General features: G+C 38.9%; 1 protein-coding gene across 4 annotated transcripts in view; it reads right to left on the reverse strand.

The window, feature by feature from the left end:
- Positions 1-2,675: 2,675 nt before the first annotated feature.
- Positions 2,676-22,911, reverse strand: part of SLF1 (SMC5-SMC6 complex localization factor 1) — a 37,424-nt gene continuing 17,188 nt past the window's right edge. For all 4 annotated transcript variants that reach the window (XM_081212369.1, XM_081212371.1, XM_081212368.1 and 1 more), the window contains 10 exons: positions 21,471-21,637; positions 18,820-18,957; positions 17,811-17,970; positions 15,706-15,853; positions 14,310-14,455; positions 13,167-13,330; positions 12,520-12,653; positions 10,507-10,599; positions 9,720-9,902; positions 2,676-5,644 (listed from right to left, as the gene is read on the reverse strand). In XM_081212369.1, the coding sequence (XP_081068495.1) occupies positions 5,151-5,644; positions 9,720-9,902; positions 10,507-10,599; positions 12,520-12,653; positions 13,167-13,330; positions 14,310-14,455; positions 15,706-15,853; positions 17,811-17,970; positions 18,820-18,957; positions 21,471-21,637 (1,827 nt within the window). In that variant the 3' untranslated portion in view covers positions 2,676-5,150. The remainder of the gene's footprint in view (positions 5,645-9,719; positions 9,903-10,506; positions 10,600-12,519; positions 12,654-13,166; positions 13,331-14,309; positions 14,456-15,705; positions 15,854-17,810; positions 17,971-18,819; positions 18,958-21,470; positions 21,638-22,911) is intronic.

Genomic DNA, 22,911 nt, shown 5'->3' on the forward strand with positions numbered 1-22,911 from the left:
CATTTCTCTATTAAAACATAAAAGGTGCTGTAATTTTTGGGCAATGATCCAGGAGAGCCTCAGGAATTCAAAGTCAAGCCTGAAAACCTGTCTGTAACCAATGTTGTTTTCCTTTTAAATTGGTTAATTCTGCATTCCTGAAACGTTGTAAATAGCCATCTGCATGAACATCTGTTCTAAAGCTCTCCTTTAACTATGCACTAGTGGTGAAATCACTACCACCACATCATGCAAGAACTTAAGAGGAAATGACCATTTAGTCCAGCCTCCTTTTCTCCGAAGGAACCACTAGTTGTCCACGACAGCCCCACAAGCCGGACATATGTGCAACAGCAGTCTTTCGTGCTTCCTGTTAAAATATAGTCATTGTGACTAGTAGCCATTGTTAGGCTTATTAATCAAGAATTTGGCAACACCTTTTCAAAGCTGTTCAAGCTGAATTCCATTCTTTAACAATGCAGTATGCAAAGAAGTACTTCTGTTCTCCCAACATTCTGCTTCTTTGGATTGTCCCATGTTGTAGAATTGTGGCATCTAGAATCTAGTACTCTAGGAGATGGGAGAGAGAGAAACTTCTTTCTATCCACTTTCTCCAAAACATGCAGATGTTGCTGGACCACAACTTTGACATCCCTGGCCATTGGCCTATGTTGGCTGAGGCTGATGAGAGCTGGACTCCAGCATCTGGAAGACAGCCAGTTCCCATTCCTGAAGTAGTCCTTAATCACACTCCATCATGCTCCTGTATGTGAACTCTCTCCCATCGATTTATATGACTGCAAACTGATTATTCATACATTTCCTTTCCTTTTCAGCATTGTAATTGCTGAAATACTGATCTTGACTCCTATATTGTGTGGGTGCAACCTTCTCCACACAGAGGGCTATTGGGAAGCATCATAGAATCATAGAATCATAGAATCATAGAGTTGGAAGAGACCACAAGGGCCATCAAGTCCAACCCCCTGCCAAGCAGGAAACACCATCAGAGCACTCCTGACATATGGTTGTCAAGCCTCTGCTTAAAGACCTCCAAAGTAGGAGACTCCACCACACTCCTTGGCAGCAAATTCCACTGTCGAACAGCTCTCACTGTCAGGAAGTTCATCTCTTGCTTGGCTGGAGAAACAGGGCATTAGATCTTTTCTCTGTCCTCAATCTAGGCAGCTTTTCACTAACATCCTGGAAGCATTGCATACTAGAGCCAGCAGTCCCAAATAGCTAAAATGCCACCACATACTGTTGAAATTCATCTCCCATGAACCATTGTTAGGGATACTGGAGCATTTCACTTAACAATATGTTTAGAAAAACTGGAGCCATCACAGCAAGTATTAAATGAAAAAGCCATAAAATGAGAGGAATGCAGTCCATCTGGTTATAAAGCTTCTTTGGGGATAGAATATTTTTTTGCTATGGACTCAGAAAGCATCATGATGTAGCCTGTCTTTGAAAGGATAGCAAACCTAAGGATGGTTGGAACTTCTTGTAGGCAAACAGGTCAGTAATAGTTCAAAGGCTTGTTTCCTACACCTACTTCAGCTTTGCTGCAGTACCGCATACTTTCAAAAGCAGGGTTTTTTTATGAATTTGCCAAGGGTAAAAAAAGTCTTAATTTAATAACAGGAGTGAACTCCCTATAAATACATCCATGACAGAGCCTTTGATAAGTGTACTCAGTCATTTAATCTTATCAGTTCCCTCCCTTCTTTTTGTGCTGAGTCTGAAAAGGCACATCAGGGAACAAGCAATTCTTCATGTTCCATGAACACTCCTAAAATCATAAGGGGTTGATAGAGGAGATAGACTACGTTATCATCAATCCACATGGTATCCATATGAAAAAACCCCATCTTTAGCAGTTTAAGAGCCATTATAGATAGCATGTCCCCCACACAGAGAAGGTCTGCTTTGAAAAGGTTTAAACTAATGATAGGCTGACCACATCAAACTGACACATCACATTTATTCTTCTCAGAGAGTTTAGCACATAACAGAGAAATTTTAGGACATTTCAGATAATGTAATAAGACCTCATTATAAAAAAGCACATAAGGATCAGAGTTGTTTCGGTAACATAGACTTACTGTGAAGCAGAAAATATAAGCTACTGTACAGATAAATGGGGAACTCAGCATGGTCAGAAATGTCACCAACAATTAAAACTTGAAAATAATACTTTAAACGCAGTGTGGTTTTAAGATGCTGATAAGCACTTGCTCACGTGAACATGGAAGAACTTTCAGTGGAGATAGATTTAGAAAGCAAAATTTAGAGCATTATGATGTGGTTTATATTAACTAAAACTTTTTTTGTACCTACAGAGGGAAGTGTACTTTAAGCACTGTTAATAAATGAACTTTCGCAATTCATTTTTATGAATTGGGATGTTTTCTGCAATTTACTCTCTACTCTTAACAGCTTGTGCAACCAGTCCTACACATTAAAAATATTTAGCGTGGGACTGACATTTTTAGCAGAAATTGGTATTGAATCAGGTTTTTATAATCCAAATTTTAGTGGACACCTTCAGATGTGACCATATATTAACATTGCTCTTGAAATGCTTGTGGTGTTTTGAGCAAGTAATGCTTTAGGAAATAGGCTTGAATCTTGGTTGTATTTATGCTTCGCTCATATCATCTCTGTTCTGATGGTATTATAACACAAATTGGGTTGTACTGTAACAGGACTTCAGTTGGTTAGTGTGGTGCTGATAATAACAAGGTTGCAGGTTTGATCCCCATATGGGACACTGGCATATTCCTGCACTGCAGGTTAAATGAGATGATCCTCAGTGTCCCTTCCAACTCTGTGATTTTATGACTACTTCAGACCAATGTCTCTATGTACTATAGAGTAATTATTTGAATCACTGTATTATACAAATGTCCCAACATGTTAACAGCATGCTTCTGTGTTCTGAACAGTACCTGTACGTAGCTCAGAGACCCTGATGGTAAGATCTGGCCCTCCTTATTGTTCTTAGAGCATTACATCACATCATTAGGATGGCTGACGTAACCTTACAATGCTTCTAACATCACTGAGCCAAACTTCATCAAAATGTCTGGTTGAGGGTTTGGGGAAGGGGAAGGTATTAAAGTGTTTGGTTATTTGTGCAAGCAAAAGCAACAAACCATTGTGTAAGAAAGTAGTATATTTTATTACATGGATGTTTCAAAAGATACACTTCTACTGGTAAAGTTTGTTTTGTTAAAATAAGGCCACTTTTTGCTTGCTCTGTTAGAATTGATTGTTGCTATGGTTAAGGCAGAAGGCTCACTGAACAATTCAAAATAATGATTAAATAGGTTAATTATTTGGGATAGCTCAATCAGTAGAGCACGAGACTCTTAAAGGTTGTGGGTTTGAGCCCCTTTGGGCAAAGAGATTCCTGCATTGCAGGGGGTTGGACTAGATGACCCTTTGGGTACCTTCCAACACTATAGGATTCTATGATTTACATAGATGAGTAGCTCCCTAATATTTACCTTGCAAAATAAAATCTCAAAATGCCTTGGGATTAAAGAGTTCTGTACACAATCATTTGTAGATTAGTCCTCTGAGAAGGCTATTGTTGGCTACTATCTACAGTGGCTATGTTCTAGTTCCATTTTTAGAGTTGGGACAAGTGATGATGTGCTCAGCTTCTACACTTGGGTTTCGCATGGGCATATTTAGAAACTGAGTACATCTACTCTCCAAGGAGTTCAAGGCCCTGTGCCATTTAAGTCTCACAACAGCTCTGCGAGGTATGTTAGGCTAAGATCTGGTAACTGAACGAAGAGCACCCAGTGAGCTTCATGACAGATTTCAAAGCCAGGCCTCTTCAGTCCTAGTCCAACATTACCACACCAGTCCCACTTAACTTGCAAAGTGCTGCTTTAGCCTAAGGTGCTCCTGAATTTTGTTTCAAATCAGCATTGGATTTTTTTTAATACTTTTTTTTCAAATTACAAAATGTTTGTTTAATGAACATACATAATAATAAAGCTATGCTTCAACCATTTTAATTTATTGAATGGTTTTTGGTTCCAAATTACGTTTATAAAGCTTTAATAAGAGTCCAATCTTAGGGCATGTTTTATGGAAACTTCGACTTCCCCTAGATACTGTTGCCTCCTACACAAGATAATTAACATGCCCTACCTTTTAGAGTGGCCTTAAATCTTCCAAATTCCCCCACACCACCCAAGGTGGGCTGCCTCATAATTTGAGAATGACAGTATTAGGATCAAGAGCATCTTTATTCATTCTCAAATAAATTGTGAATGCAGTGTGTGATTGTGGTAGTATATTGCCTCCTAAAAGTAAATGAACCAAGTATACAGTACTCTATTCAAATATTGATCACATTACAAAAACAATTTTATTAACAAAAATATTATACAGGATTAGTGATTGCAGACAACAAAATGAGGTAGCCAACAAAATGAAGTGTTGCTTGATAGGATGGAGTAAAAGGATCCCCTGAGTTGGTGCCATAATCGTTGCTGGAGCTCACCCCCTCCCTCATTTTAAGAGACTATGGGCTGTTTCACAGCTGGTGGGAAACCAGTTTCCCAGGATGGGAATGTGCTGTAGTGCCCAAGTAAGAAGCATCCACTTCCTGTTTCCTATGACGACTGAGCCTGGAGAGTAGTTTGTTTACAAACTAGCTGGTGAGGACAAGCCAGCATGTGAGAAAACAGTTTGCTTAATTAATAAGTGGGAACAAGATAGGATCAAGTAAGTTTCCCAAGTTCAAACAGCATAAGGGAAAATGTGGTTAGTGCAAAACTGGGAACAGACGATTCTGGTTTTCTCTTCTGGGAAAGGAAAGTGTGCAAACCTGATATTCTGTACAGCTTGTTCGCATTGTAGTAGGAAGCCAGTTTTGTGTTACGGCTAAATCAGGCAAATACAGTCTTAGTCCCTTGTGGGGATCAGTAGGTCAACCAGGCAAGGGTATTATGCTTATATGTTGAAGATAATAAACATGTTAGACCAGGATCAATGAGGTACCAGATGCTGCCAAGACAACAACTCCCATCATCTCTTATCATTGGTCAAGCTGGATGGAGCTGATGGGAGCTGGAGTCCAAGGACACATTAGCTACCCCAGTGTTAAGACTATCAGCTTTTGGCAAGCAGTCCTAGTTTGGAAGCTAGTTGGCCAAATAACAGTTAGACATTTGGATTTCCACTGAAATTTGCTGTAGTGTTGCTGCAAAAGCTTGCTGCTGTTCACCTGTGCCCTTTTTAAGCTCCTCAATCATCTTCTGAAGATACACTGGGAGATGTCGAAAGGTTTCAAGCTCTCTAAAATAAAGATCTAGGAACCAATGGCTAGAGCTAGCATTAAACTTGCAACAATCAGCTGTCATCAGCAACGGTTTGGAGCAGGCTAGCTTTTTAAAGGCTACAGAAAAAGGCTTAAATAGCTTATATACAGAACAAAAGTTTAGTAACATCTTGCAATATAAGGCCGTCCAAAATTCTGTCTGTGTTTTATGAAAATTGCTTTCCACTTGTGCATGGAATTCCTCAACTTTCTCTTCTGGATTAACAAGATGCAAAAGTTGCTGCTTAGTTGTTTCACACTTTATGATATCCAGTGGCAGGTTCCCCTCAGAATCTTTCTGCTGTAGCAATACTGGTCCTGCAGAAGAAACAAAACATTAAATAGGAAATAGCTTATTTAGCGCAGCTAAACAACTGGCTGTTTTTCAGTATCTGCAGTTTTGTCTGCAGCATCTAAAGCTTTTTGATCAACAAATCACATTTTAATTCCCAAACGAATTAGAATTGTTAAGCCTCTTTCAGGCGTATACTATGTGCCTTAAAGATTATGGGGTGAAATGCCCTGCTAAGACCTTTGCTCCTCACCCTTGCTGTCATGTGGTGAGTCAGTCAAAGGCTGGATGTTCTCGAACACTGGATCCAAATTCGCTAAGTACTGCAGATCCCTGTTTTTCAAAACCCCAAGCCATGGACCCTCTGGTTTTGAAAAGTTGTATATCTCTAAGGTAGTTTTTGTTATGCGAATGGTGCCACAAACCCTTGGGGGTCTGGAGACCACCAAATGGCAACCACTGTTCTAGAGCAAAAGCTACTTCCTGATCTCATCAGTGTACTACAGATTTCTTTTTGTTAACATAATCAGATGATTCAAGTTCTTTGTATATGTATCATGCTTCAGTATATTTAAAGAAATTGGTAATACCTATTAAAATACAGGTTTACAAAATGTGTTTTGCAAGACACACACACAAAATAGATGATACTGATAGATGAAAATGATAAAAAAGAAATGAGGAAGCAAACTTTGAGGTACACAAATATAAAATGGGGACTGCTGCCATCCATGGTGACAAATTTATTTCACAATGTTTATATACTGATAGATTGTAATAAAAACTCAAAGTGGTTTACAAATCATAGTAACATTCAATTAAGTTGAGCACATGGGCAGAAGGCTGTGCCAGGAGCTGAGTTACGTAGCATTTCACATGTCTCAGCCACATGTATAAAGAATCCTAGCCTTGTTCATACATTTAGGGGGAATTCCTTATGTATGGCAGATAGCATTCAGTATGAGCCAGGCCTTCTATGTGAATGCCAAAGGATGGTAGTTGGTGGCATTTCTCTGCCTTCAAAACGTGGGAGAAAGGTCTACAAGTCAGCAGGATATCTTAAGAAAGAAAAATGCCACCAACTAACTTTCTTTGAGCATTCACATGGAGAACCCAACTCAAACTCAAAGGAAGGCCTTCCTGCTCCTCTGTCGCACTATTTCAGCACTCCATTGCCAAGTCAAGGTATGAACTGGAGTTTGGAACATATTTTTAAGTTTAAACAGTGGCACAATAAGAAACAGCAGATTAGATATGCTAAAAATATAGTTTCCTGTTACTTTCCCTAAGACCTACAAAATTAGAAGAAAAGGCTATATAGCTTGCTTACATAAAGCATTTTTTACATGCACCAAAAGCAACAAACTATTAGCATATGCTGTTTATCAGGAGGGAGTATGTGCCATTGCACTGAATGCCCTCTAGACAAACAGCCTTGGCTGTCAGATGAACCTTGGGCTGTGTGGATCCACCAGAAGTAACTCTTCCTTAGTGGCTGAATAGGACAGAATGCAAGAATGCAGCTTCTCAAATAACCAGGGCTTAAGTTTTTATTCCATAAACCCCCTAAACATTCACAGAGTCAAATAATGTGTCTGCATCTAGCAAGCACACACAGAGAAAAGCATGCCTAGATTCACCCACGTTTTGGCCTATAAGCGGTATATAAATTAATAATAATAAATAATAACGGTTTCCGGGATGGTGTCTGTATACAGAGAAGACTGCCGTGCACAGTTTAAATGCCCAAGCCTGTATCTAACACCCAAGCCTATGAGTGCAGCACTCATCACCTGCTTGGCAGACAGGTCAGAGGGATTTAATGATCTTGCTTCTACCTAACAGGTCATCAGTACTGACACTGTTTCTTAGATTGGCGGACTTTTTATGTGTAGCAATGTGGTCTGAGCTTGCTGCTGCTGCTACTAGAGTGATAGATCAGCTGCAGCCTTTAAAAAAATAAAATAAAATAAACCAACAATTCAACTACCATAGATTACAGGTTGCACAGAGTTTTTAGTCATGAAGAAACTGCAATGTACTTAACTGAAATGCTTTAATGTGCAGGGGGAAATGGTATGTTAAAGTGACATATGGATCTGGGTGTGGGGTGGGGAGAGAAGAGCAGCCTACTTTTGTGAAAGGTAAACTGCAAGACCAGGAATAATAATAATAATAATAATAATAATAATAATAATAATAATAATAATAATAATAATAATAATAATAAAAAAAAAAAATAATGTTATTATTTGTACCGTGCCCATCTGACTGGGTTGCCCCAGCCACTTTGGGCAGCTGCCAGCATATACAAAAAACATAATAAAACCTTAAACATTAAAAACTTCCCTATATAGGGCTGTCTTCCAATGTTTTCTAAAGGTTGCATAGTTACTTATCTCCTTGACATCTGATGGGAGGGTGAATCCAGGAAAACCTGGATTCAAATTCCCACTCAGCCTTAGTGCTAAGTAGGAGATGTGGGCCAGTCACTATTTCCCAGCCTACCCTACCTCAGAGGACTGCTGGGAAAATAAAAGAGGAGAAACATGGATGCCCCCCTTGAGCTCTTTAGGAAAAAGATGGTATAACACATCAATAAAATTAACAGGTTGTGTGCCTACAGAGAGAGGGCCATGCACACAAGAGCAATATTTTAATTTTCAAATGTAGATATTGCATCATAGTGTAGATTTAAAAAAAACCCCAAAACTAAAAAGGATGGCTTATGGGTGAGGGACGTGCCAAAGGACTCTATAAAGTTTAGTTACCAACAATTAGCAATTGTATACTGAATGTGCAGCCTAGTTCCTGCCATTCGTCTGTCAAACTGCTTGACAGGCGAAGGCCTGGCATGTGACAGGCAAGATAACTCTGCACACACCGTCTGCACCGTTGCAAGAGGACCTTGATGAATGAAAGTGCAAGCAGATCTTCTCCCCTAGGACAAGGGGATCATCCGCTGCCCATTCTTCACAGACACCCAGGAAAAATGCACATCTGTCAGTGTAATGCCACGTTCTATTGAAGACTTGGGCTTTCGGTAATATTGGCTCTTGCATCACTTAGACCGATTGAAGTGAGGCCAGGTATTGGCTTGGCGTGTCAGTCGCATGGTGCAGTAGATAAATAAAACACCTGGGAGACAGCATTAAGGTTCAGCACAAGCACACAGAGGGAGAAGAGCAAGGGATGTATTGATTGTGAAAGAATGTCAGCCAGAGACAAAGAAAATAGCCTTTAGGGGGCAGGAGAAGACTGCAAATGCACAGGGGTCTTATAAAACAGACTAACCAGTATAATGTTTGTGTTTCTGGCTGAGTTTAGCTAAAAGCTATCTAAGTACAGAACATTATTTTGCACTCCACACAGCAGAATTGGTATAGCCATAACAAATCTGAAAACATGAAATATGTGAAATTAAACTGACATGCAGAGTAGTGGTATGAGCTACATAAACTCTGTGTTTATATATGGCACACACAAACGCTCTAAAATATATATACTTTCTCTCCTTTGAAGATGAGTACTTTGTGAGGGGAAAACATCTCATGGAGGGTATACACAAAATGTTGTAATTTTTGAACTGCTTTAAGTGGGTTTTTTTTTAAAAAATGCAAAATTCTAAAGTAAGCTATTTCTAACCCTTTCCCTTCCAATTTTTAAAAACCTAGACTTTTCAAAAGCAGAATTATCAGCCTAAATGTTTGGATAACCATAAATATAAGCAGAAACACAATGAAATTAAGCAGCACAAAGCAGTTAAGCTAACCATTTCTGCAGTACATTGTAAAAATTAATTTAAAATCCAGATTTTGTGAAAAATGCCTGGTAGGCATGCAGTCCACATCACTGCTTGTTCACACAGCTTTTACAAAAAATCTGCAATTCAGCAAATGTGAGAAAGCAGCCAAAGTTATGGTCTTACTGAAATAATTTAACTGACAAGATGAATGAGTATAAATATGGCATGATGCACATCAATATTTATGAAAACCTCTAGCTTTCAAAAATCACATCAAGAACACCCTCAAATTTTAATACTCTGCAGTTTTTACAGATTCAAATTTCTCTAAGCTTATTTAACACAAACACACTCACCCCCGTGCTGAAGTAGAAGCTTGGCAATTTCTACATGTCCATTACTCAGGGCATCATGCAAGGGAGTCACCCCATCCACTTGGCTGAACAGGTTTACCTCTGGACAATGTTGCAAAATTTCACGGACACACAGAGTGTTTCCATGGTTACAAGCTTCATGCAAAGGCGTCCAGCCCGCATAGTCTGAATTACAAATCAAGGGAAGTTTGAGAAAACAGTTAAATTAGTAGCAGGATGTTCATAATATTGCCGTTCAGATTCCGTTTACCCTTTCCCCCCCTCTAATTAGTGCTATGACGAATATTTTGAAAAATCAATATGCTAATTCTGTATTATACTTTTAAAATGAAATGAGGCAAAGATCTACTTCAGTGTCATTCTACAATGAAGCTGTTTCTTTTTTTCTGCAAAGCATCGTATTTGTTATTGCTAAAGTAAGAACAAGGCATCTGCAGTCAAAACCATACACTGGCCCGGGTCTGTTCAGACCAGAATTTCACATAAAAATCTTGACTATAAAGCCATTCACAGCTTTTATTCTCCTATCTATAAAAAGGCCAGAAATGAATTATTTTAAACCACGACTGTGCTTTAATAGAAAAACCATGGAGACAATTAAGTGCAATCAATAAGCTTTAGCCGCAAAACTACCCATAAAATCTTTGCTTTAATTCATAATCCCGAAGCAGGAAAACAAGGAATGAAAAGAACTCTGCGAACACACAAGTATCACAGCTATTTGGGAGGCTTAATGTGTTTGTTCAGGGAAGAAAATAAAACTACTTACCTTTAACGTTAATATCTATTCCTGGAAGAGAGAGAAGATGAATCAATCTCTCCACATTGTTCCTTTTGCAAGCAGTATGCAGGGCAGTCTCTCCTAGCAAACAGAATTAATAGATTATACCAGTCTAGGCAAAATGGCAACTGAAGAAAATAATCAAAGCGCAGGAACTGGGAGATCTGGCTACACGCCAGAGCACTCAGTAATGAATAAGATTTCCCTTTGTCCTGTTTAAATACCTTTTAAGAAAACTCAAAAAGCCCACAGAGCTTCTGTTCCATCAGAGATCCAGCAATGGAACTGCACTGCTAAAGGGTTAACACAGGAATTATCTCTCCCTCTCCCCCACCCACCCGTTCAAGCTGTAAAGCTTCAACCACATTATAAAAGCACCGAATGATCACAGAACACCAAAAATGCTTGGTTTTGAAGCAATAAAAGTTTAGAGCACAGTTGCCCTCCCTTAAATTTATTCATGAACCTACATTAAGTGTATGGTTCTTTTTACACAGCGTTTGTAGCTTAATTCAAATGAATGTTTCTGGCTAAGCACGAGTGCCTCTACACACTCAAGTATAATTCAGAACTTCAAATCCGTTAACAGATGGTTTGCTGTTTCTCAATAGGCTGTCTGGCTTGCCTACAGTACCAGAGAGAAAAGGGCGGGGGTGGAGGAGGGAGAGGGAGAGAGATTAAGAAGAATGAAGCAATCTTAAGAAGAGGGAACACACACACACACACACACACACACACACACACACACACACACACACACTCATTTAGACCTAGGAAAGAATAGAGAAGGAAGACTGACTGCAGTTTACAGGTAGTGGCTCAATTAACGAAGGCAGGCTGTAAAATTCTGATATTTGTTTACGTTTTTGTCCACTGATTATACTGGAACAAGAGTTGACAAAAAACACATTTCCAAGTGAATGATGAAATTTACCCAAATGAGAACATTCTGCCCTCCCCATCCCCACATTTGCTCAATGGGACTGGGTCAGTAAATTTCCTTATTTATATTCAACAGGATATTATTCTTATGCAGAGTGTCTGGTTGTTGGTTGTGGGCAACAATCAAGTCTATCTTTCCCAATGTGTCATATTTTAGCCACTTCTTTTAAGAGTAATTATATATCAGTTTGTCTTACCTCTCTAATAGTATACCAGTAGGGGGGAAATCAGATAATTTTTTTATCAGTGCATTTGCTGATAGAGACTTTGGTATAGGGTGGGCATAAAATTTAAATCCAAGCAAAATGAGGGTTCTGCTGTTTTTGGCTCTACCAATAGCTTAGCATATAGTTCTAAAATATCCCTTCTGATATCCATTACCGTTATACTTCGGAGCACTTTGAATGGCAATAACTATATATGTCTGGGTTAAATTCATATTAAAAATATTTCCAGAAATTGATTTAAGACAGATACAAGCATGTAAGTACATTTTATTACATTTGTGTATTGAATAGAGCCTATGTAAACTACTGTACTGTGCTATTTAAAACTCAAGTGCTTGGGTTCTAGTGTAGTTAAAACTAAAATCCAAATGCATTTCATAGCTTGGGCTCGATGCCTAGAAGAAAACAGTCCATATGCTTAATGGGGCTATGTAATTCAGCATACACTTCGGTCTTTGTTTGCAAAACGTCTAGGACGGAAAGAGATGAAGACTGAATTAGACTTTCAAATCAGAGGACGATGCTGATTCTTACAAGCACAGGTTGAGGTGGATTAGTGAAATAAGGCTATGACTGGAATGGACTCATTTTAGGATGCATTCTCAATTTACAACTCAAGAGAAAATTGTGTGTGTGTGTTTGACTGATTAAAAAAAGCAGACAATCATATCCCCAACTTTTAAAAAAGGGCATTGCATAACAAATAGCACAAGAAAGCCATGTTTGACTTGTGGCAATAATGAGATACCACTCCATATTCACTGGGGCCAAATGTGGAACTACGGATTGCAAACTTGTGAAGTACTAAGCGCAAGTTAGGAAATCACAGTACCTTTAAGGTTAACCTTGTTAACAGTCCCCTGCTTCCCTGAAAAATGATGATTATCTTTGCTGCGCATCATCTCAACTTCAGCTTTGTTTCCCAATTTCTTTTGAACACAAGCAGAGTTACCAGTGCCTTGTATACTAAAAGCAAGAAATGGTAAAAGTACATTAAAAGACTGAACTTTATTTATATTTAAAAAACCAACAACACTCCACTTGTTCAGAAGTAACAAGTGTTCTCGCAGACAGATACATCTACATGCTTTCATATTTTGAAATTTAAGTCACTGTAGTTTTGAAACATTCCATACAGTATGTGCTTGTAATAAACCCACCAATCATTCAATATACAGGGCTTAAGCTCACTCTAAAAACATTATTTCTTGAATACTTCTATTTCTCCTGGGAAGCAATTTACATTAATAGTGGGAAAGTATGTATAGTCTGTGAAGTCTACATATATGCAGGAAAAGGGGAAAGGGGAAAAAAACCCTCACCATTCCCAGATGTGTTACAGGATTAAAACTGAGCTTTCTGCCAGTCACAGTAATTTGCAGACAACAACACAGGTCACATAAAGTTCAAGAAATGTGTCAGGTCAGAAGCTGTCCCCCAAAGCAGAATAAAACCGGTGATGTTATAGGTATTACTTACGGTACATCAGGCAGCACTTCGGCTTGGTTCTGCTTATCACCATTTAGCATCAGTAATGCCCTCTGAGACTTAGGGCAAGGCCATTGCCCTATTTTCCTTTTCTTTGCTTTGTGTATCCTTGGCTCACACAACCCAACTTGTAAAGCAGGGAGATAGGAACAAACCTGTTGCAAGAGTCAAACTTTAGTCCAGCTGTGTTAAATATGACATTAACACACATCTGGTAATTAGCAACTCTAACAGTTCCCTCCAGATCTTTATTGCATTTAAAGCTTATTTTCCAGATTATCATACCTAGGCTTCACAAAAGCCTTTTAAAGTAAAGCTTATGGTGTGAAACTCTTAAGGACCCATATAGTTTCTCACACCCCTATGCAGGTTATGTTGTTAGGGTGCTGCTGGGAACTTGACTTGCTCTTCTCACATATATTTTGGCTTTTGAATGGTTTGCTGTATTGTGGGCTACTGCGCTTTAGGGTTCAAGTACATGCTCGAAAGTAGCATCCATGTGTTGGAATTGGGGAAAATATGCTGCACTACAGCAGAAGGCAATTTGCCATGGGGAATGAGAGTAAGATGCACTGGGCTGGATCCAATGTTGCACCAGCGAAGTCTAGTTTGTAATGTTTACCATTAAGTCCTGCAACACTAGTACCCAATTTCTGTTGATTGGAAAGAAGCAAAAATTCCCAACAGCAACAGATGAAATATAGATATGTATACAATTAGGGGGACAGGAAGAGAGGTTGAAGCAAGACAGTTAGGGGTATCCTGACATTGAGGAACAGAGGAGCCAGAAGGAAAACTTGCCTAAAGAGTCCTTTAGAACCCTCCCTCAATCCCAGAACAATACCAGCTGTCTAGTTGCTATCATGGTTTGATACCTGACATGGTTGGAATAGCTCAAACATCAGTTTCCCAGTTCAGTTGCCACAAGAAAATTGGTTTAACAAACCAGTAAGTATTGAGTATGAGAGGGAGGGGTGGAGGAAAGAAGGTCAGAGAGGAGGATGAAGCATGCAGGCACATAGTTAATTCCTGGTGCAAAAATGAATGGTTTATTGGACCAAGATCATTGCATTTGATCTAGGCCAGAATGTTTTTGCATTAAGAAATATATTACTTAGAACAAATGACACTTACCATTTTTTTGAGAGACAGCAATTCAGTAGAAACAACAGCATTGGTTTGGAATGGCAAGTTTTTAAAAACTGCCTCTGCAACAAACATTTCAAGCCATAGAGATGTTATGGAAGAAATGAACGTTTTTAATTCCTGCGGTGAAAAATCTGAAGAAAAGGGAGACAGTAAGAAAGTGTTAGGGAGTACAGAGAATATTATTGCTGCATTTCTGTCCTTTAATTGCTATTCCTAAATTGTTAGAATTACTAAACCAGCTGTAGAATTGCTTGCGCAATTCTAGAAACAGAAAGATGCAGCACTCCCAACAGATAACTGCCCAGCTTCTAGAGAGGGAGAGCTACTTCTTTTGGTTCTTCTGTCAGACTATTCTTAGTGTCAAGCTTATCCTAATGTTTAATTGAAATCTACGCTCCTGTAAATTGAACCCAGGGAACCTAGTCTTCCCACCTGTGGCAGCAGAGAACTGGACATAGTACTCCAGATATCAAATTGAAGAAAACACATTATGCAGTAGCTAAGAGGAACAGGTTTGCAAAGCTGAAGTACTTAAAATATAAGGTAAATGCCATTTTAAAACAGTATGTAAAATCCATGCTTGCATGGATTTGGGGTTTTTTTTAATGGAGAGATTTTTGTTCATGAAAGTTACATTACAAGAAACTTTAAAATCTGTACTAGGACAGAGATTTTATACTGCCAGCATGCTTGTGGATACCCAAACTTTACACTTTAGCAATCAGGCTCTAACATGAATTATATAACCTGTTTAGGTGAAATATATAATTAGTTGTTTACAGTAACTCCCTACACTAATACTCTTGGCAATGCAGATAGTGAATGCACAATTTTGTGTCCCCATTTGCAAAATGACAATGGAATATATGGAAGATTGCCTGTATAGCTCTGGGCACTCTCGCATCCTCTTCCACCAATTGCTTATGATTTACAAATATGAGGTGCTTGATTTATTTATGGAAACATCCTAATCATTATCATTACCATCAACATTCTTATTATTTATTACCTAGCAAACATGAATAAAAATTACACTTTCTATGCATAACTAGTGCTGTAAGATTACAGTGCAGAACCAGAACCAGTGGCCTATTAAAAAAAAAAAGAGGCAAGGGAAGTAAGCTGGTAGTTAAAAATGCCAGCTAAAGTATTCTGATACGGGAAGAACACCAAGAGAGAGAGAGAGAGAGAGAGAGAGATAATGAAGACGAGACAAGGATAAATTCAGGTGTCACAGATGAGGAAGGCTTCACACATCGAGTTGGAATAAGTGATGAAATAAGCAGCCAAATATTCCAACTACAGTCTTCTGGTTTAGATACAGAGAACTGAAGAGTTTCTTCACTATGCATGTGTATGACAAAATATATTACAATCTTACCATTACATGAAATGGCAATATAAGATGCAAGATCAGCAGCTACAGGATGTAACATATTTTTGTCTATTAAGAACCCTGAAAGAATCCAGTATTCAACCACAACTCCCAAAATTCTATTCAACAGGTCAGCTACTTCATGCTTGATGATCTAGAAGAGAAGATCACCTTTAAAATCTCTCTTATTACTATATTTTTTCTTAACGTAGAAATTATAAAGTCTGTTTCATCCATTTTAAACTGCTCACACAAGTGGTCTACCCTATGAGCATTGTAACTCCAAGAAATTTACCAGGTCTTACTACAGTTTCCTTAATTATACCACAATCTTGCCAGAAGATTATGACTTGTTTGTTCATGTGATTGGGAGCTGAAATATTTAATCTTATTGATCACCAGTCTTTATCCACTAACATTCAAGAAGCACAAATTGCAGGTGCTTGGATGGAACAGATAATTGCTCTATTAAACATGCTGAGGCCCTGCTACCATGTGCTGCTAACTTCAACACCAGGATTGGACCAAGCAACTTACTCTTGAATTCAAATGCCCCCTGCTAAAATATTTCGAGGAGGACAGACTACTCCCCTAGAGGAGCTAAAATGAAGGCCAAATTAATTAACCCTGCTTATGTTTATTCCAATTAATATATTTTTTCACCATGCTAATCCAAAATAAAACTACAGGCTGATACATAGGGAGAATTTACATTCTGTGTTTTGTTTGTGAGGCTCTAGTATAGTTGATTATATGGTAGCTTCTAGAATACCTTTCCAGTTAACCAGGTCTTCCATATAAGTATTAAAACACATGACAATCACCATGCTTCCAGCAGTTGTCATAATTTAACTTTGCAATCCACAAAACCCACCTTTTGATTAAAAAACAACAACATAAGAAACTGATTCAAATAATTAATTCTTGCATTTAAAACTAGATGGTTCTCTTCAGTGGTTCTGCCCGGACACTGAGGTCCAGCTCCGAGTGCCTTCTGGCGGTTCCCTCACTGCGAGAGGCCAAGTTACAGGGAACAAGGCAGAGGGCCTTCTCGGTAGTGGCGCCCACCCTGTGGAACGCTCTCCCATCAGATGTCAAAGCGATAAACATCTACCTGACATTCAGAAGACATCTGAAGGCAGCCCTGTTCAGGGAAGTTTTTAATATGTGACATTTTAGTGTATCTTTCATCTTTGTTGGAAGCCGCCCAGAGTGGCTGGGGAAACCCAGCCAGATGGGCGGGGTACAAATAATAAATTATTATTATTATTATTATTATTATTATTATTATTATTATTATGAAAGGGGGTGGGGGCAGAACAGACTGGAAGGCGCTGACGCATGCAACAGCAGGGATTCCCCTGTATAGAAATTGTCAGAAGGGCACTGACTCTGATGCTACAGGAGCTCAGAGTTAAGTAGGCTCCCATCAAGCTATTTCTAATTAAAGATTACAAAGTCTTGCTATGTTGAAATAAATAGCATAGTGTATGCCTCACTTAATCATGGCTCTGGGACATTTTGAACCTTGTCTTAGGCAACTGTTTTCCAGGAACCAAGCTCTCCATTTTGCATATTTTACTTGAAACCAGGGGGGACCCTTTTAGATCTATCTTTACCGACACAAAGGGTAAGGAGTCCATTACTTTGACAACATATTGGAGATTACAGAAACCTCTTATGACATAAGCTGTTAACCAAGATTTTCAGGTATCAGCTTTTCAGATACATCAGTTGTGAGAGAATTTATTTGCATTCATCAGAAGAAATTCACAATTCCAAAGATCCATTTTCACTAGGATTTTAAACAAACGTGAACCCATGGTTTCAAAACATACTTAAGATGACATTACTAATCAGTTAAGTGGCAGTGCCAACATAAAGGAGATATTCAGCTAAGTCATGCTCAGAGAAGACCCACTGAAATCAATAGACAATAACCTTTAACAATGATTAAGGCCATCTGGGGAACAACAACGCAAAAGTCTTGTTCTAGGGAGTAGGGAACATATAGAGTCATGGAACATTATTAAGAGTCCTGGGAGAAAGCAGCAAAACACAAAAGACATTATTGGGCTTTCTTTACTCTTCATAGTTGATAAATCACTCACATCATCTGTCTTGTACTTCTCTCTATAGGAATTTATGACCCAGTCTACTAGAATATTTATACGTTTTGTGAAAAGCACCGATTCACTTCCTAACCAGAATGTTTCCAGAAGAACAGTTTGTGGCATCACTTGTGCTTGCTGTGAATCTTCTTCACACAAACTGTAAAAGAAAAATAATTCCTAAATCTGTTTTTCTGTTTCGTTACAATGATTACATAACACACAGTATATCTTCTGTTAAAATCTGCAATTTAGGACGTTTTAAATTACAACGGAATTCAAACATTGATAGAAATGATGTCTCTAGCTACAATCCAGAGTGATATTCGGGCATGATGAAGTATACTGAACCCCCCCAAACTGGGGGGGGGGGGGGACAGTGGATAGAGTTGTATCTACCTAGGTTTTGCTCAGAGAAGACCCACTGAAATTCATAGCCTGAAGTTAGTTGTGCCCTTAATTTCAATAGGTTTACTCTGAGAAAGGCTAATATCGGATACAGCCCATAGTAATGTTAATTTTTAAAAATTGAATTTTTGCACTTTAAGAACAAAGAACCATACCACCACATAAAGGAAGAGGTTATAAGCCTCAGGCTTTTTGCTGTTACAGTGTAATTTCCAGAATTGTCTCCAGTAAAATCTAAAGTATTATGTGCACATTATGAAAAAAGGCTTTTAATCTAAGCCTAGACTAAGAAAAATCACAGAACTGCAATGTTAAACACTTACACACTTAAGCACGTGTGTGTGTGTGTGTGTGTGTGTGTGTGTGTGTGTGTGTGTGTGTGTGTAAATTAAAGAACTAATGTGTAAAAGTAATTTTTGAAAAAAGTTTAGAAACATATCTGGCCATATACCTAGAATCAGAATAACTTTCTTAAAAACTGACATAAAAGTACAGGGAAAGTAATCAAGTGGGTAGTACAATGTACTTTGGGCACAACTTGTTGGTAAGATACAAAAATGGGTTAGAAATTAAAAAGGTAAAAACATTCATTGAAACACACCTTCTTGTTAATGCTATTACTTCATCTTGGAACACATTCATAAGAAACATTAACAGTGTTTTGTGAAGCATTCTTGCCTCATCTGTGGTTTCTGTAACAGGGGCTGAATGGCAAATATTACTGCAGTAAAGGCAAGACCTGGTGGGGAAAGCACAAGCAATGGTTAAGAGTCAGATAAATCAGGATATTTTCTGATCTTCCTTTCTGTCCCCACAGCCCAAAGTTCACCAGCTCCACTAAGGTGCCTTTGAGCTCCACATAGTGCTAACCTTTTTTCAGCGCTGGGTGCCAGCAGAAGACCTGTGTTTCCATAAAGTATCTAGAAGGATGTTTACAGACTGCCTACAGGGATTGACAGATTGTTTTTACTTTAAAAGTGTTGCTATTTTATTTTCTATGCATTTGTTATTGTAACCCAACCTGCACTCTTCAGATAAAGGGCAGGATATTAAATTTTTAAAAAACCAACCAAATAAATACACAAATCCCCAGTCAAATAAGGAATTGTAAACAGAAAGTGTGCTTTGAGCCTGATTCCACTGCTTGGGCTATGCATATGGAGCTTGCAGACAGGAATGATGAAATCCTATTGATTGAGAAAACCAAGGGCAGGATTCAGCACTCTGTGCTCCCCTATTCTCTCCAAAGAGCTAATTGTCTGGCTTCCAGCTTTTTACAACAGTCTTCATATGTACAGACCATATATATGTATGTATATGCTTTGCTTGTAATATATCACTTTAATCGTTAGCTGTTTTAAATGCAAACATTCAAGTTCTGAGGACTTTACAATGAACTCAAGAAATTCCTGAACCTAAAGAAAAACAGTAAACTTGAAAGTTCTTCACTGCATTTACTGACTTGGATCCAGTCTTGCCTCAGGAATAAATCCACTACAGTATCTGGAAACTCCTGTGGGCAAGAGCAATTTCCTGCAAGTCTTCATTCACCCTGCAGCACCTGAAAACATTCTTGGGAGGGTTGGGAGATCCTCCAGAAGTGTACAGAGATGTTGCCAAAAACCACTTACTCTGGCTTCTGCACATGGGAATAACCAGTTAGCAGAGGAGTCTCCACTGGATCAAACTCCCCTCTGTGAATGGGAGAAAGACCTTCCTTTGGAGATAGAGATGCCTAAATCCCATCCATCAATTGCTTTATCTTAATCTTGATGTTCCACATCCAGAATTACATTTCCATCAAGTTTTCCACCATTACTGTAGCTAGGCAGATGCCTCTGTGATGCTCACAAGCAGGGCATGGGGGATGATACAGCAATTCACGATTTATAACAGTTTATATACTTACTCATCTTTAATCTGACTACGTCACTTTTAAAGCCATCTAATCTAGCAGTCAACACACTGTGTGGCACTGCATTCCATAAACCAAAATTAATTATGCCTTGTGTGAAGTATTTTCTTTTATCTCTCCTGAATCCACTGCCAATCAACCTCATTACATGACGCTGAGTTCTAGTACTATGAAAGGAAGAAAACTTATCTCTGTTCACTTTCTCTGCACCATGCGTAATTTTAAAAACCTCAATCTTCCTTTAGTTCATATTTTTACTGAACTAAAAGGCTCAGAAAGCATAAGCCACTTTAGTCAAAAGTCAAATTAAAATCTTACAAATATGAAATATTTTTTACTTGAATATTTCAAGAGCTTTCTGAGCAACTGATTATACTTATGCTACACTGTAGTCTCATGGGCTTCAGAAGTACTACACCTGACAGAGTGGTTTGCGAATACATACAAAAAAATAGGAAAAATAAAAATCATGTGATGCATTTTTCAACCCAATTTTTCAAGGTTGAAAAATGCAGGATAAAACCTCATTGACTTGACATACACACTGATAATCTGCTGAACAATTCTGACACAGTGCTCCAACTTAAATCTGTGGAACATTGTGGAAGTGCTCTAAAGAGGCATGCTTAAACCCCATTGAAATTAATAGCAAGTAAAATTGTCAATATCCAGACAGTTTTATTATCTGGATTGCACCCAAACTTTCCTACCCCCCTTAAAATAAGATTACTTATTTATTACATCTATATATCACCTTTATCTTCCAAGGAGCTGAAGGTATTGTATACGGTTTTCCTCCTCCCCATTTCATCCTCACAACAACCCAGTGAGGTAGGTTAGACTAAGAGACGATAACTTGCCCAAGGTTACCCAGTGAGCTTCATGACAGAGTGGGGATTTGAACCTTGGTGTCCCAGGTCATAGTCCAACACTCTAACCTGATTGTAAAAAACAACAACCCACGCCACCTTCCTTCACTTTTCCCTAATATTGGGGTGAGTATACATGGTTAAGAAATAACATTGTACGTATTCCATGAGAAGGAGTTACTTTTTTCATAGTCTATTGTAATTTCAGTGCCTCATTAAAAAGCATGTAGTTTATAAATCTTAGTTAACATTAACCATAGGTTTAGTATTATGAGCAAACTTGGATTCCCTCCATAACTATGGTTCTGGAATATTTACCATGCACAAGCTATAGAGCTTGTGTCTCCTTTAATGGAGATCAAGGTTTAAGTGATAATTTACTAGATGCATCAGCTTTAACTATGGTTTGGTAACCATACTGTAGTTTGTGCAAATCAGGCCAATGTAATTATTCCAGAGTGGTCTTACCTCACAAGCATCTCTAACAGAGGCCATGTTCCCCTCATGCAAACGGGACATTGAAGAACTTCCAGGTAGTATGTTAACATAGAAGGTGATTTCCAAGGAGGATCGTGTTGAAGAAGAGAATACATGATATGAAAGAACTGAACAGGAAGTGCAGGGTCTGAATTTCCCTGTAATCAAACATGAACACATCTCATTCTATCACTCTGCTCCAATCTTACACCTGTTGGCCCTGCCACTGAAATTAACTAGTTTGAGACAAATCAATGGTGTTTTAAAATACATACCACCCTTCAACAATGTTTCCTATATATATATATATATATATATATATATATATATATATATATATATATATATATATATATATATATAATATCACTAAGCCATCTTTCTTTATTGGATCTGCCATTTAAGCAGCATTATAACCCACTTTTTTCTATCATGAAACTCAAAGTGGTGTATGTAGATTTCTCAGGTAATATTTTACCATTAATCCCAAACCATTAAGAATAATTTACAGTTAAGGACCCCTGACCATTAGGTCCAGTCGTGACCGACTCTGGGGTTGCGGCGCTCATCTCGCTTTATTGGCCGAGGGAGCCGGCGTACAGCTTCCGGGTCATGGGGCCAGCATGACTAAGCTGCTTCTGGCGAACCAGAGCAGCGCAAGGAAATGCCATTTACCTTCCCGCCAGAGCGGTACCTATTTATCTACTTGAGCTTTGACGTGCTTTTGAACTGCTAGGTGGGCAGGAGCAGGGACTGAGCAACAGGAGCTCACCCCGTCGCGGGGATTCGAACCGCCGACCTTCTGATCAGCAAGTCCTAGGCTCTGTGGTTTAACCCAAAGTGCCACCTACGTCCCACAATTTACACTTACACAGTATGAATTAAAAGCCCATCAGTTTCAATGTGTTGGTGGGAATGAAGTGCTTTTCTACGTCGAAGACTGGCAGCCTAGAAATCTAGGAATACACCGTAGTGAAGGTCCTTAAATACAAAAGCTGCCTTATACCATTGGGTCCATCTAAGTCAGTACTGTTGCCACTGACTGGCAGCTGCTCTAGGTGTGTCTGCCAGTTCTACCTGGAGATGCCAGGGATTGAACCAGGGATGCTCTGCATGTAAAGCATGTACTTTACCAGTGAGCTACATACATTTCACATAGGGCAATCAGAAATGCTCCAGACTTGCATGCATAACTAGGAAGAAGGGCTGCTGTTTCACTTGAGCTTGGCACCCAGAGGTGGGTGGCTTGAGGGCTACCTAACAAATGCTGATTAGTTCTTCCCACATGGATATATATGGGACACGGGAGGTGCTGTGGTCTAAACCACTGAGCCTCTTGGGCTTGCCAATCAGAAGGCTTGCAGTCCGAATCCCCGCAACAGGGTGAGCTCCCGTTGCTCTGTCCCTGCTCCTGCCAACCTAGCAGTTTGAA

This window comes from Podarcis bocagei, assembly GCF_964188305.1.
Source record: "Podarcis bocagei genome assembly, chromosome: 11".
Classification (NCBI taxonomy): domain Eukaryota; kingdom Metazoa; phylum Chordata; class Lepidosauria; order Squamata; family Lacertidae; genus Podarcis; species Podarcis bocagei.